This window comes from Haplochromis burtoni, unplaced genomic scaffold (assembly GCF_018398535.1).
Source record: "Haplochromis burtoni strain Fernald_Lab_line unplaced genomic scaffold, NCSU_Asbu1 Contig_188, whole genome shotgun sequence".
Taxonomy (NCBI): domain Eukaryota; kingdom Metazoa; phylum Chordata; class Actinopteri; order Cichliformes; family Cichlidae; genus Haplochromis; species Haplochromis burtoni.
In genome coordinates this window covers 1,175,194-1,189,850 of record NW_024582549.1, presented here as the reverse complement: position 1 = coordinate 1,189,850, position 14,657 = coordinate 1,175,194, and the positions used below count along the sequence as shown (strand labels likewise).

Sequence of the window (14,657 nt, the reverse complement as noted above, 5' to 3'; positions counted from 1 at the left end):
AGCACAGTAATAACATGGTCACCAAACTATTTGGTAGCAGTTTTGGCATTATGAGTAGAAGCTGAAAGGAAATTGCTGTCTCCATAAAGCTCTTAAGAAGATTTTACTGAATTTCTCTAAAAAGTCCTGGTAGACACTCTATTGACTTTGGAGTTGATCAACCACCAACAACACCACACTGCACCACAAATGATCACACAGTGCAGGACATTGACATGGGACTTCACTACCGCTCTGTTCCTTCATCTAAGAGGAGGTCCACATCCAGATGTTGTTCTCACTGGCCCAGGTAAGACGCCTCTGACGTCTCTGGTTCAGGAGTGTCTCCTACCATAATAGGGTAGAAGGTGCATAATACCGTTAATATGCTTCCGTACAGCACTCTGCAAACAGCCAGCTGTTTCAGCAAATCGATGATCGTCATCTGGACAGCTGTCGAGTCAGCAGTTTTCCCCATGATTGAAGCTGTATGTGCTGAACTAAACTGAGAATTGTAATTGAAATTAAATGGTCTAATAATCTGACATACTGGATTTCAGATTTTTATTTTAACCAAGAAAAACTGTTTTCAGATGGACGTATACAGGTTTTGACACGGTCGAAGGGCTTCTCGGTATCTAACGAGGTGAACGTGCGAATTCCAGGAAGGCTTTAGTTCCAAAATACTGATGGGCTTTGGGCTGTGGCTACAATGTAGCTTGCCATCACCAGTGTGTGGAATGTGTGTGTGTGAATGGGTGAATGACTGAATGTAGTGTAAACCGCTTTGGGGTCCTTAGGGACTAAGTAAAGCACTATACAAATACAGGCCATTTACCAAATAACTTCATTAATCTTATAGATTTATAAATGGAAAAAAAGTTTTATTTGTTAGTGCCGTTTGTAATTGAATGCTACATACATACAGATAATCTTAGCATGAATGTACACGTACTGTATGTCGCCACAAAGTTTTTTTCTTTTCAAAGGTTTGTTTTCAACATCATTCACATGAACTACAGTACAATTTGGGAGGGAGGGGTTGGACAAAAAAAAAGGGAAAAAAAGAAATAAGAAATGATATCGGAGGGAATGGCGCTGTGTGGAGGAAGGGCTTGGTGACACCGGTTCCCAAAGACAGAAACACAGGAACTAACACGGCAAGCATGCAGAGAGCAAGAGACACCAGGGTCTGACGGGGTTATTTATTGGAACTGAAAAGGAAACAGAAAACAACGGGTGGGTTAACTGGTGCCTTTACTGGCCTTTCACTGCAGGAGGGTAGGGGGTAATCATTTGTGCTTGTACAAAATGTTTTCCTCTGTTTGCTCATCAGATACGACAAATTTTTAAAAACCCACCCACCCCACTTGATTTTGAAGATTTCCTCGCTGTAACTTTTGGTCCGACCCAAACAGTACTCTACGACATAAAAAATGAACAAAAAAGAAATAAAATAATGCATCCAGGCAGCCAAGGTCAGGAGTACTAATCACTGTAACAGTGCTGCTTGGCTGGCATTAGGTTAATCTTTGGCTTGGAACATACATTTGTATGTTGTTGTTATTATTATTATTAATAATACACATAAGTGAGGTCATTATTCTGCAACTTGAGCGACTATTTTCTATTATACACATCTAATGATGTGTCAGCACCGATCAACTAGTCCTTGCGGACTTGCGTTTCTTGGCAAAATATGAACCCAGCCCCAATGATTCCTGATGTGTGTGTGTGTCATAGTAATTCTGCATTTCCAAAGCTGTGGCACACCTACCCCAAGGCCCTGGTCTCTCCCTCCAGGAATACAGATATTCATATCAATTCAAATAACATTAATTAACAAAAACAAACAAACAAACAACTTACAGTACTTTTGTTTTTTAAACCTCAAAGCCACCTTGTTCTGAACATCGTTCAATACCAGATTCATAAAAGTAAAAAAATAATTAATGATAATAATAATAATAATAATAATAATAATAATAATAATGATGGTGGATAGAAACAGAAAGGAGTAGATGAGGCAGAGAGGCACCGCGGCCCCACTTTTAAGGCGAAAACAAAAAGAAAAGAACTGCAAGCTAGAATTAAAAAAAATAAAGTTACTTCTGTCTCCTCAGTGTGTACTCGGTTCTTTTCAATACTGCACTCAAACCATGAATCGAGCATTCACGGCGTTCACAGCCAACATGTAAACTAACTGGTGTTCCAGGACCCTTTAGCACAACTACAATCTCATAGCTTTCAGAGGAGAGGAAGAAGCCAATCTCTCTGGTAATAAACCCACCCTGACAGACACGATGTCGTACGTAGCAGGACAAACAGATTTAACAGGTCTTTCAAACCGTGGAAATTATTCAACACATGCTGCAGGACAGTCCTGCAGAAACAGCTCTCACAAAGACCAGTACAGTTAGTAATAACAACAGTAATAACAAAGAAATAGAAAAAGGCAGGTTGGTTGAAATAATTCTACTACAATTCACTTCAGTCTGAATTTCCCTGTTTGACAGAACACCGTTTACATTCACGCATTCAGACTCATGTGCGGGTTTCTCTTTGAGACTCCTCGCGACGCACTGGCACAGTCACTACATGGACTACAAAAATGAAAACGAAATACAAAAAAAAAAAAAAGAAAGAAAAAAGCATTTTTCATAACATTTCACGTGGTAAAAAGTAGCAAGAATACAAAAACAGCTCTTCAATACCTATTTTCATAAGAAAGACATTTCCGACTCATCTGGCTAAGCACACCCACACATCCAGAGTTATATACAGGATGAGGATGAGAGACTTTGACACTTTTAAATGCACGACAGCACTGACCTCTGCAGGAATAGTACATTAGTGTGAAATATATTTTTCTGTATTGAAGGATTAGAACAGCTGAAGCTTTTGCAGACTTAAATTTGGGCTGGCTGATTAGTCTACACACCACAGGGTGTAGCTTTATACTGTTCACACATAGAATTATTTAACCGTAGGACAACGCATTCCCAAAACCCCAATGCCGTTTCACTTCACATACACCGATCAGCCATAACATTAAAACCACCAGCCTAATATTGCATTAGAGCCTCTCGTGGAGCCAAAAAAAGCTCTGACATTGGCAGCAGATCTTTGGGGGCCTGTGGTGCCTCTGTGGATTGAATTTGTTCCAACACACTGGGTCAACACCTTTGGCTGCTATGTTATTGCTAATTGGTGTAAAATGAGGCCTTCACTGGCCACTTCTTTAATAAGAGGAGTAAAAATAAAAATGGAGGTTAAGGATACCCAAAGCATTTCAGACCACTCTTTACCCAAAGATATTAAAGTGAGTGCATGCGTGTCTTGGAGGGTGGTATGGAAAGTCACACTTTGCAAACTTCTGATACTAAACAGTGACAGGCTGAGTCAGGAAGAGCAGGAAGCAGAGGAAAGATGTAGGGAATAATGAGAGGGGGAGAAACTGAAGGGAGGCCAAGAGCAATCATCACAAACCCATTGCAGACATGCAGTTTTTTTCCATTAAACTGACACCATCAAAATGAGTAAACTTCATGTAAATGAGCACTCGGGTCACTTTTATGTAAAAGTCGCAATGGCAATCCTACAAGATCAGACCTCGTAAACTCTTAAGTATCAGTTTCGATACAGGACAAGTGGACACGTTAACTGAGATTACACACATGACTTCCTGAATTCCTCAGTTCATTGTGTACAAAACATTTGATCTCTTTAAGTCAAATTCTAGTTTCTAGAATTATAGTTAAATAATTCCTCTGTGATGCTCTTCTGCTTTTCCAATTTCAGAAGAAACATCTCTCTGCTGCAGCGCACACAGAGAAAAGAATCTAAAGTCTGGAGTCAATACTGATGACACTCAAGCTTTTTTTCTCGAGGTATGAAAAGATTTTGCATGAGTACCATAGTAGGTCTGATGCATGTCTGAATGAGACCATGGGCGCCAATAACGTAAATATGACCTATGCCTGAATGACAATCTGCTATCACTTTAATGGAATGCTTTGCATCCCATGTTTGAAAAGGGCTATAGTAGCAAGAGGTGAGAAGAAGAAGAAAAACAAGAGGACTCCACTTTAGTGGATACTAAAAGTTGCGACTCAGCCTGAATGATTTACTCAATACTCTCTTAAACATCCTACCAAACTGTTTTAAAAACAACAAATCCTGTCTTACTTTTTACCGACGTAACAGGAATGCTTCTTATTCTGATTCTGCTCATTTCTGAGGGGAGGAAATTAGGGTGGATCTGCTAGATCAACCTGCAATATGGCACTTGTTCCTGGGAGTTACGTGGTTGTGGTAAGGGTTGGGTTTATTAAAATAAGGACCAGATTTAAGAAGAGACAAAAAAATGTTCAGTTTTTATGGAATGACAAGACTTGGAGTAACATTAACTGGGCAGATTAGCAGAGCAACAAAACCCTGATGTAGCACTGTTGGAATGAATACAACAATTCAGGACTCTCCTGAAAGTGTGGTTAATGTTAGGCTGAATAAATAGCCCAGAAGGGACAGACAAAAGTTCAAACTAAGAAGTCAAGGGTTTATATGCACTGGGGCACAGGGTAGCCCCCTCCATCAGCTGTGTGCTGCACTGTGTGGTCCTGCAAGGAGCCCAAGTCACTGAAACGCTCTCCGCACCAAACACACTTGAACTGACCCTCTCTGGAGTGCGTGCTCTGGTGTTTGGTCAAGTGCTCGCGTTGTTTGAAGCCCTTATTGCAATGACCGCACTTGTACGGTTTTTCGCCTGTATGCACGCGCCGGTGTCGGTTCAGGTCCGACGAGTACTTGAAACGTTTCTCACAGTCAGGGCACTTCAGTGGCTTTTCCCGCGATGGGTCGCAGCGATGCTGCACAAACTCTGAAGAGGACAGGAAGCGGCGGTCGCAGAGCGAGCACTTGAGGGGCTTCTCCTGGCAGTGCGAGTTTTGATGACGCTGTAACGTGGAACTCTTCTTGTAGCCTTTGCCGCAAACGTCACACTTGTATGGCTTGTCAGGCGAGTTGTTGGACGACTCCCCGCACTTGTGCCTGAGCAGCTCTCCTGACTGGCTGAACTCCTTCTGGCATGAGGCGCACTTGAACAAGTTGTCCATGCCGTGGACGTGCTGGTGGTAGAGGAGGTGAGAGGGCTGCATGAAGCCCTTGTCGCACAGATTGCATTTGAATGGGCGGTCTGTGGGGTCTTTATGAGTGCGGCTGTGGCGCACCAGTGCATACTGCTGCTTGAAACTCATCTGACACTCGTCACAGTGGAACGGACGCTCCTCTGAGTGTGTGCGCTCGTGCTGGCGAAGGTCAGATGGCCGCTTGAAACCCTTACCGCAGGTGGCACAGCGAAACGGCCGAGAACCCTGCGGGTGGCAAGGGTGGTGAAGGAGCTCTGAAGACTCTTTGAAGTGCAGTTCACATAAGTTGCATTTGAACAAGTGCTCACCCGAGTGCACGTACATGTGGCGCACCAAGTGGGAGCGGTGCTTGAAGCTCTTTTCACAGACAGCACACTTGAATGGACGTTCGTTGCTGTGTGTTCGCTGGTGGTGCTGCAGGTGTGACGACTGGCTGAAGGCTTTGTCGCACGTGTCACATTTGAAGGGCTTTTCCCCCGTGTGAACCCTCTCGTGCCGTGTCAGTTCTGAGAGGTGTTTGAAGCCTTTCTGGCACACGGAACATTTGTAGGGCCGGTCTCGGGCCGAGGGGAACGGCAGAATGGACGAGCTGCTGCTGGCTGACGCCCCATCACTGCTGGGCTGCTGGGAGCTGCTCGAGGAGTTGGGTGTAGCGCTGCCAGAAGAGCCGGGCCGGTAGGTCTTCTCGCATATTGAACATTTCATCGGGTTGGTGCTGTTGTGCGATGTGTGGTGCTGGGCGAGAGAAGTGAGCAGGGAGAAGCCCATCTTACACACCCCGCACACAAACGGCTTCTGCTCCACCTGAACACACTGGTGCTCCAGCAAGTCTGTTGCCTGGTGGAAAATCTTCATGCACTGAGTGCACTGGAATGACCTGTCCTGAGTCACCATGCACTGATGTTCATGTGGGTTTGCCAGGTGGGAGATATCATGTCCACAAGCCCCACACTTGTGTCCTCCCTCTGTCCCAACCTGAAGGGACGTCTGCTGGGCCTGGGCAGGGTGCTGCTGCTGCTGACTGTGCTGCCCACCTACATGCTGCTGACTCCCACTGTGTTGCTGTCCATGCTGGCTCTGCTGTCCATGCTGCTGTAGCGACGTAGTGTCTGGCTGCAGTACGATACCATACACAGCACAGCCCAATGCGTTCTCAGCACCCGGAGGGATGGTGTGGACAACCTGAGGTGGTGCAACTGCATGCTGCTGCCAGGCTTCTGTCATGCGGGCTCGAGTGTAAGGATTGAGCTTGGCAGCTGGTGTGGCCCAACTGCAGGAAGAGAGGGAGAGCAACAGGTATTTCAAAGTACAAGCTAAAAGCTTCTGTGTTTGTGAAGGAGAAATGAAACATAAACTCACTCCATGTCTGCAGCTGGCACCGGAATGCAAAGGCTGCTTGGTGGAGATGCAGGTGAGAAAACAGCCAGGTGCCAAGGGGAAAAGATGACCAGGTGTGTGAAGTAGTAAAGGTAAATCAACTACTTTCACTTTAGTCTTTGCCTTCAGGTAGTATCTGTAAAAAAACAGAATTAAAGTGGGTTATAACAAACACTGCAACTGGCATTCAGTAATGATAATAATGTTTTTAAGCTAATGATTCCAGCCCTACACCCAGACTGAACAATCTGTTCAGTCTTTATATGTTTAACCAAAAATTTAAAGCCAGACCTACACCAGAAATGAGTACATCAGAGGGGCAGATAGGTTTGAGCAGTTTGGAGAGAGAAGTTAGAGGGGCAAGGCTGAGATGGTATGGACATGTGCAGAGGAGGGATAGAGGATATACCGGGCATTGATGATGGAGCTGCAGGCAGGAGAAAAGGACGACCTTAAGGGAGCTTCATGGATTTAGTGAAGGAAAACATGCAGAGGGTTGTTGTGACAGAGGAGGGTGAGATCGAGGCAAATCAAAGGGAGGAGGAGAAGGGCTCAAATATGAGACTTTGCAGGTCTGCTTGAATTGGCTTTCATATTTAACAAGCGAGACATTTTTTATACCACTGTCCCAAATTACAGTTCCTGATTCTCTTTTATGGTAAGAAAAGCTGGAAAAATATCAGGCTTTTATCTTCAATAGCTTTTAGCCATTTGTGTTCAAACATTGCCTCAGATTTCAAAGTGTGAAAATTTTAAATTATTTGCTATATGAAGCTAACAATTTACAGCAATCATTAGATATGTCCAAACTTTGGATCGTGAAATCCTTTGGCAAACTGTAGATGTTCGAGCAGAAAACGGGATGAGCTTTATGAGTCCATCTGTGATGGGGCAATATCTGCTCAGTAAAAACTGCTCATTTGCTTGTGTGAGCTTCTTGCACTAGGTTCAGCGATCACTGTAGATTTTAGAGAAGCAAAGCTTTTAATGTTAGGTTTAAAACAGGTGAATGACAGACTGTGCGGGTAACTACACATGTGGGCACTTTCTCTCATTGCAGTCATCATTAGACCTTCACTTACATTCATTCTTCAAAAAGCATATATTCATGGAAATGACAACGAGATCAATGATACTGGTCAAGGTGAGGCCAGCGCAATTAGGCTGTAAACAGTGAGGGTGTTTGAAGATATGCAACGTCTATGAAAGCAGCAGCAAGTGAACTCATTAACATACAGACTTAGATCGCAAAGATTAGAGCCGGCTTTTATTTAAATGGTATAATAGTGGCGGTGAAGTGCCCTCCCCTCTCTATGTACGAAACTAAATGCCCAACGACTCACGGTAAAAAGTGGAAAGCAGCGTCTGCGCATCATAATGTTTCTCGTCTCCAGGCGAAGATCACTGTAACCAGGTTAGCTTAGCTACCTAGCCTAGCCACTTGCTAACGCATCCACAGGAGCTTACGATGGAGATTAGCAGGCTAGTCACAGCAAAATAAGAGCCAGGTAGCAGTAACAGCAACACGCTAGTTATACGAGCCCTTCGTGTAAACAACGATGGGAAAATGCCAGGTTTACATACCCGGAGTGTCCAGTCAAGGCTGCTGAGTATTCTCTGTATGATCGTAGGCTAGCTGTTCCCCATAAAAGCGCTGGGTCCCTTCCTCACATCCGCAAAAAGGTGCTCGGATGCTCTCTTGTTCAAGCGCTGTGGCTTCGGGGGGGCGAAAAAAATGTGATTTGCGGCTCATTAAAACACGCGGAAATTCTCCCGCGATTTCACCATCAGCCCCGCAAACAGCATCATTTCACGTAAACGTGCGTCCGACTCCTAGGGCATCCTCGCGGCTCACGGAAAGATGTGCATTTTGTAAGAAGTTGCTAGCCTGGTATCGACTAGCTACTGAGCCTCTGCCCGCGCGCACGGGAACATGAATAAAGCAAGAGTTAATTGGCATGCTCACACGCACACACACAAGTATAGAGCCCAGTGTGTGAAGGCTTTAATGTAAGATTTAGCAAAAAAAAGAAATTATCCCTGTTCCGTATCTATACTTTAAAGAATAGGAAAAAAAAGAAAAAAAATTTTTCTAAATGGTTCTATTAAACTTGGTATATTTTGTTCCGAATAGCTCACACTGCATTAATACACATGAGATACACAGCTGATACAGTATATACACATTTTCTTTAATCCACAAACCATCGAAAGGGGAACTGATTTACAGCAGGCGTTATGTTACACCGGAACCTAATTTATGGTTACAACAGGTTGTTTATATCGGAAGTGAAGCGCAGAAGGCGCTGGAAGGCAGGCACCTTTCTTATGTGCATGGTTTAAAAAGTTATATGAGCTCCCGTGAGTTGATCTTTTATTTTAAATAATGTGGCGGAATATCAGGTAGTTTAAAATGTTGGTTGGCTACAGCAGCAGCAGCTCGGAGGAGGACGGTGAGGCTGGCGGTGAAGCTGAAGGAGCGAAAAATCAGAGTGAAACTACCTGCCGAAAGTGCCAAGAGGAAGATGATGGTTTGCCAACGAGGAAGAAACCCAAAACTGAGGAAGAGAGCCCCAAATCAAGGTGTGTCTCATGGCTGTGTAACCCTCTCTCGGGTGTTAGCGTTGGTGATATAGCTAAACTACGGAAGACCAAACCTGCCCAAACTATAAATAAATATATAACAGAATAAAACAGTATGGGCAACGGGCAATCTATAAAATGTGAAGTAAACTAAATAATAAATAAATAAATAAATGTTATTTCAAACCTGTCCTATCCATCTGCCTCTTTGTTTGCCCCATGAGATCATAACCTGGTTTCCCTGCAACTTTCTCAAATTGAATAGTCATAAAAACGGAAGTTCTCGTCATTGGCACCAAACTGACCTAACTATATAAACTGTGAAGGTCAGTAATACCCATATAAATCATAAACAGTGAACAAAAACCAAAAAGATTTCATAATTGAATACTATGAACTTTTTAAAGTAATTACGTAACTGCTATTTTCCCACTTTTTACTTGTGAGGATTTGATGCATTTCTTTGTCAAGCAAGATTTTCAGGTGTCTATCTTTGGATTTTTCACGCAGACAAAACAAAAGGTGAGAAAACATAACTCCATCTTTACAAGGCTGATACAAAATTTTCAGATAGAATAACATAAATTGGAGCAAATAATTGTTCAATCAAACAATAACAAAAGTGACCGTTGAGTGAGAAATCCTGCGTTTCCCAGGACGCCCAGAATTCTTTACGTCACAGCTGAGGAAAATATAAATTATATTAAAGCGTGCTGGGTAAAAAGAATTACTCCATCCTGGCTGTGCTTTCTGCAGACTGCCTCTCCCTGGCTGTGTCTTGGCCATGTTTCCAGATGAGGTGGACTCACAGACTGAAGACAGCTCTCTTCATGGTGGACGCATCCGCTCCTTCAAGCATGAAAGAGGAAACTGGGCTAGCTACGTTTATTTCCCATGTAAGGCAGTCACTGTGTACAGCAAGCGACCAGTCAACAAAGATCACGTCTTGATTTCTCACCTTGTACCTGCTTTGCTCTCTGTCTCCTCAGATCATCCTGAAGAGGAGTTTGGGGAGCTGTTGGATGGGATTCTCTCGGCAGCATGTGCCCGGGGTGTGGTTTTGACTGTGCAGGATGAGTTCCACCTCAGCCTGTCCCAGACAGTGGTGCTCAGACACCACTGGATCCAGCCGTTCACACAGAGCCTCAAGTCAAGTCTTACAGGCTGCAAAAGGTTGTTTTATGTTTTTTTTTTTAATTTATTATAATGATATGGATTAATTATTTACTTCAGTGATGTCAAAAAGAGAGCTATATTTTTTTTAATGTAGAGTACAGCTCTGCTTTTTCTTAAAGCCTCCAGTTTAGTTTTTGGCAAACTCTTAACTTTAAACCTTAACAAAACCCAGATGAATGACTTATTAAATAAGTTGAAAATATAATTTATAGAGTCAAAAACATTTTGTGTACCAGGCTGTAAACATCTAGATTTGATCTCTGAAGTTGGGTATTTTAACGCGGGACAAGCCAGTGGGTGTTGGCTTGCTTTTGTAGCCACCCTCAAGTGGCCATTGGAGGGAGCTGCAGCTTTTGGCATCTCTGTGTTGGCTTCATCCCCAAGAAGCTTCTGTGTGAATTTGATCACAGGTGGTTAAAATAAAAATAAACATGGCCACACTTCTGTGTAGGAGAAGTGAAGCCAGTGCAGAGTGCCTAAAATCCTGCATTCAATCTTTAGGCCACTAGATGGCGATAACTGTGGGGGGAAAAGACTCAGGTCCTATAGAAGTGTATGGAAAAACAGAATTCTATAAACACTTCCCTGCTGAGTTTATGGACTCAGTCACTCATTTTGGTTCAGATTGAGTAAGAAATTGTTGATTTTATAAATCTAGGTCAATCTATGTGTCAAATATAGGATTATCAGCTGTATTAAATAAGCCCACTCATAGGTTAATGATTTGTGACTGACAAATTTTTAGTCTAATAGCAGTTTGTTATGTTGGTGCTAATACGATAAAATGAACCTTGTTGTCATGGCACAGCTATAATATACTTAATTTTAATAAAAATCAGAAGTTTTATTGCATTTTCCCAGCTTTAAATGTCAAGCTTTCAAAGTCAGAAATACTGGTATTGTGACAACACTAATGTAATGGTAAGTAAGGCGGCATTATTTTATAAGATGCAAAAGAGTTTTAACATTTAAAAATCTAAAATCACAAGACCAGATGGTAAAAAGAGGAAAAAATAAAGGAAACAGTGTGCAGAAAAATGCAGTTATCTATAACTCTGGTGACACACTTATTCTGGTTGTATTGCTCATCGCCAGGTTCGTGTGCTCGGCAGGGAGACTGCGCATGTACTCTAATGCAGAGAAAACGAGGTACAGTTGAGTTTTTAATTCGAACAGAAGTCAGACTGTAAGTATTTGGACCGTTACACAGCTTCAGCACATCCACACCAGCTCACTGACATGTGTACTGATAAAACATGCATGCTGAGCTTTGTTCGAGACAAAGCCACAAAATTGCACACAAGCGCTTCCATGTGGTTCGGTGTTGATTGTGAGATCGTGTAGATTTTAGGATCAACGTTTAGATGTCTGTGAACATTAGAAGTAAAGAGCTGACTGTGCAACTAACAAAGATTAGATTGCGAAAGCAAATGTTTAAAGAAGCGTTCCTTCTAAACTTGAAGGTGGACAGACATCGATCCTGGACAGCTGAAAGTCAAAATATGTGACTTAGTTAGCGGCACTCTTGCTGCAGCTCACAGCTGCGTTCCTCAACAAGGAAATAAAACCCACCCCAGATCAGCCAGCTAGGGGAAAACATAACATTTAGTATATCATCAAACTGGATGCATAACTGTCCTCATACTTTACACATATTGTCATTGTTGCACAGACTGTTCAGATCTGCTGCCAAAAAGTATGCTGCTCCAGTTTCTGTGTGTGTGTTTTGCCTGCAGGACATTCCTGGGGATGGAAGTGTCAACTGGGCATGCTCAGATGTTGGATCTGATCCGAGCTGTTGACAGGACGATGACAGAGTTTCGCCTGGAGACTTTCTACAAGGTCAGTTAAACACACACACAAACAAATCTGCAGCTTTACCCGCTATTGTGTGATGATTTTGTATGCAGTAGAGTAATGCCACATTAAATGCAGGGTTCTGATTAGTGAGCGCGATGTTCCTCTATGTTGCACCGGCCTCTTCATTCTGATCGAAGGGCAGGCGTGGTGTTAAACACAGATACCAAGCATAGACTTTAATATGACACATCAGAGAACAAACAGCAAATTTAAAAAAAATAATAATAATTTTATCATCTCATCTTTAGAAAAAAAGCACTGAAAGAGCCTATAATGTTCCTTAATGTGTTTCATAGGATCCATCCTTCCACGTGAGTCTGGCCTGGTGTGTGGGAGACCAGACAGTGCAGATGGAGGAGTGCATGCAGGAGCTGCAGGTACTCGGACAACTTGTGATTTTTCCTAAATCCTAAATCCCAGCACTGACATCTGTTTGTATTATCTTTATATGATTTCTTTGTTCCATCTTCATCCGCTTTGTCCGGGGCCGGGTCGCGGGGGCAGCAGGCTAAGCAAAGAGGCCCAGACCTCCCTCTCCCCAGCCACCTCCTCCAGCTTGGCTGTCCTGGTTGACACGCCTCTGCAATGTTGCGTGGAGATCAGGGCAGTACCTGTGGACTGGCAGACCGGGGTGGTGGTCCCCATCTTTAAGAAGGGGACCGGAAGGTGTGTTCACACTACAGGGGTCACACTCCTCTCGCCTCCCTGGGAAAGTCTATGCCAGGTGGCTGGAAAGGAGAGTTCGTCCGTTGTCGAACCTCGGATACACAAGGAACAATGCGGCTCCCTGGTCGCGGAACAGCTAGTATTTTTTCTCAGAATCAGAATCAGAATCAGAATGGGGTTTATTGCCAGATGTTGAGGTTTACAACATTAGGAAATTGCTGCGGTGCTTCAGTGCAAACAATAAGAATTAAAGTGCTATGTAGAAAGAAAGATATGTGCATGAGATATACATGAGATATATACATGAGAATAAGATTATGAGTGCTACGTAGAAAGATATATACATGAGTGCAGGTGGTGATCGTGCCAAACATGAAATGATGCAGTGACACAGCGTAGGGTCATGTGTTAGTGGCGGGGACAGTCATGTGGTTATTGTTCATGTGTCCAACAGCAGAGGGGAAGAAACTGTTCTTATGGCGAGAGGTTCTGGTGCGAATGGACCGGAGCCTCCTGCCTGAGGGGAGCAGGTCAAACAGACTGTGTCCAGGGTGAGAAGGGTCAGCTGAGATCCGAGCTGCACGCCGCAGTGTCCTGGAGGTGTACAGGTCCTGCAGAGATGGGAGTCTGCAGCCAATCACCTTCTCAGCAGAGCGCACAACACGCTGCAGTCTCTGTTTGTCCCTGATAGTGGCTCCAGCGTACCACACGGTGATGGAGGAGGTGAGGATGGACTCGATGATTGCAGTGTAGAATTGCATCATCGTCCGTGTTGGCAGGTTGAATTTCTTCAGCTGCCTCAGGAAGTACATCCTCTGCTGGGCTTTCTTGATGATGGAGGGATACTTGAGGGTGCATGGGAGTTTGCCCAACCAGTCTACATGTGTTTTGTGGACTTGGAGAAGGCATTCGACCGTGTCCCTCGGGGTGTCCTGTGGGAGGTGTTGCGGGAGTATGGGGTGTCTGGCCCATTGCTACGGGCCATTCGATCCCTATACAACCGTTGCAAGAGCTTGGTTCGCATTGCCGGCAATAAGTCGGACTCGTTCCCGGTGGGTGATGGGCTCCGCCAGGGCTGCCCTTTGTCTCCGGTTCTGTTCATAATTTTTATGGACAGGATTTCTAGGCGCAGCCAAGTGGCGGAGGGCTTTCGCTTTGGTGGCCTCAGAATCTCATCTCTGATTTTTGCAGATGATGTGGTTCTGTTGGCTTCATCGGGTGAAGGCCTCCAGCTCGCACTGGAACGGTTCGCAGCCGAGTGTGAAGCAGCGGGAATGAGGATCAGCACCTCCAAATCTGAGGCCATGGTTCTCAGCCGGAAAAGGGTGGAGTGCCCACTCCGGGTCGGGGATGAGTTCCTGCCCCAAGTGGAGGAGTTCAAGTATCTCGGGGTCTTGTTCGCGAGTGATGGGAGAAGGGAGCCGGAGATCGACAGACGGATTGGGGCTGCAGCTGCAGTAATGCGGACGCTGCACCGGTCCGTCGTGGTGAAGAGGGAGCTGAGTGTAAAAGCGAAGCGTCCCTACCCTCACCTATGGCCACGAGCTGTGGGTAGTGACCGAAAGAACGAGATCGCGGATACAAGCGGCAGAAATGAGCTTCCTCCGAAGGGTGGCTGGCCTCTCCCTTAGAGATAGGGTGAGAAGTTCGGCCATCCGGGAGGGGCTCAGAGTAGAGCAGCTGCTGCTCCACATCGAAAGGAGCCAGCTGAGGTGGTTCGGGCATCTGACAAGGATGCCCCCTGGGCGCCTCCTGGGTGAGGTGTTCCAGGCATGTCCCACCGGGAGGAGGCCCCGGGGCAGACCCAGGACACGCTGGAGAGATTATATCTCTCGGCTGGCCTGGGAACGCCTTGGTATTCCCCCGGAT

At 44.6% G+C, this 14,657-nt stretch overlaps 2 protein-coding genes across 3 annotated transcripts in view; one reads left to right on the top strand and one right to left on the bottom strand.

Moving 5' to 3' along the window:
- Window positions 1–107: 107 nt before the first annotated feature.
- Window positions 108–8,431, bottom strand: znf319b (zinc finger protein 319b). Of its 2 annotated transcripts, none has more exons than XM_005935035.2 (3): window positions 7,847–8,431; window positions 6,486–6,639; window positions 108–6,396 (listed from the first exon to the last, which is right to left on the bottom strand). In XM_005935035.2, the coding sequence occupies exons 2-3, from the start codon at window positions 6,488–6,490 to the stop codon at window positions 4,539–4,541; spliced, it is 1,863 nt and encodes a 620-aa protein (XP_005935097.1). In that variant the 5' UTR covers window positions 6,491–6,639; window positions 7,847–8,431; the 3' UTR covers window positions 108–4,538. The 2 variants fall into 2 exon arrangements, with proteins under 2 accessions (XP_005935097.1, XP_005935096.1); XM_005935034.3 differs by having other exon boundaries at window positions 8,088–8,431.
- Window positions 8,432–8,765: 334 nt separating this feature from the next.
- usb1 (U6 snRNA biogenesis 1) overlaps window positions 8,766–14,657 on the top strand; it is a 14,874-nt gene continuing 8,982 nt past the window's right edge. The window contains exons 1-6 of the mRNA XM_005935036.3: window positions 8,766–9,086; window positions 9,843–9,982; window positions 10,076–10,259; window positions 11,358–11,411; window positions 11,999–12,104; window positions 12,419–12,499. Of these exons, the coding sequence (XP_005935098.1) occupies window positions 8,917–9,086; window positions 9,843–9,982; window positions 10,076–10,259; window positions 11,358–11,411; window positions 11,999–12,104; window positions 12,419–12,499 (735 nt within the window). The 5' untranslated portion in view covers window positions 8,766–8,916. The remainder of the gene's footprint in view (window positions 9,087–9,842; window positions 9,983–10,075; window positions 10,260–11,357; window positions 11,412–11,998; window positions 12,105–12,418; window positions 12,500–14,657) is intronic.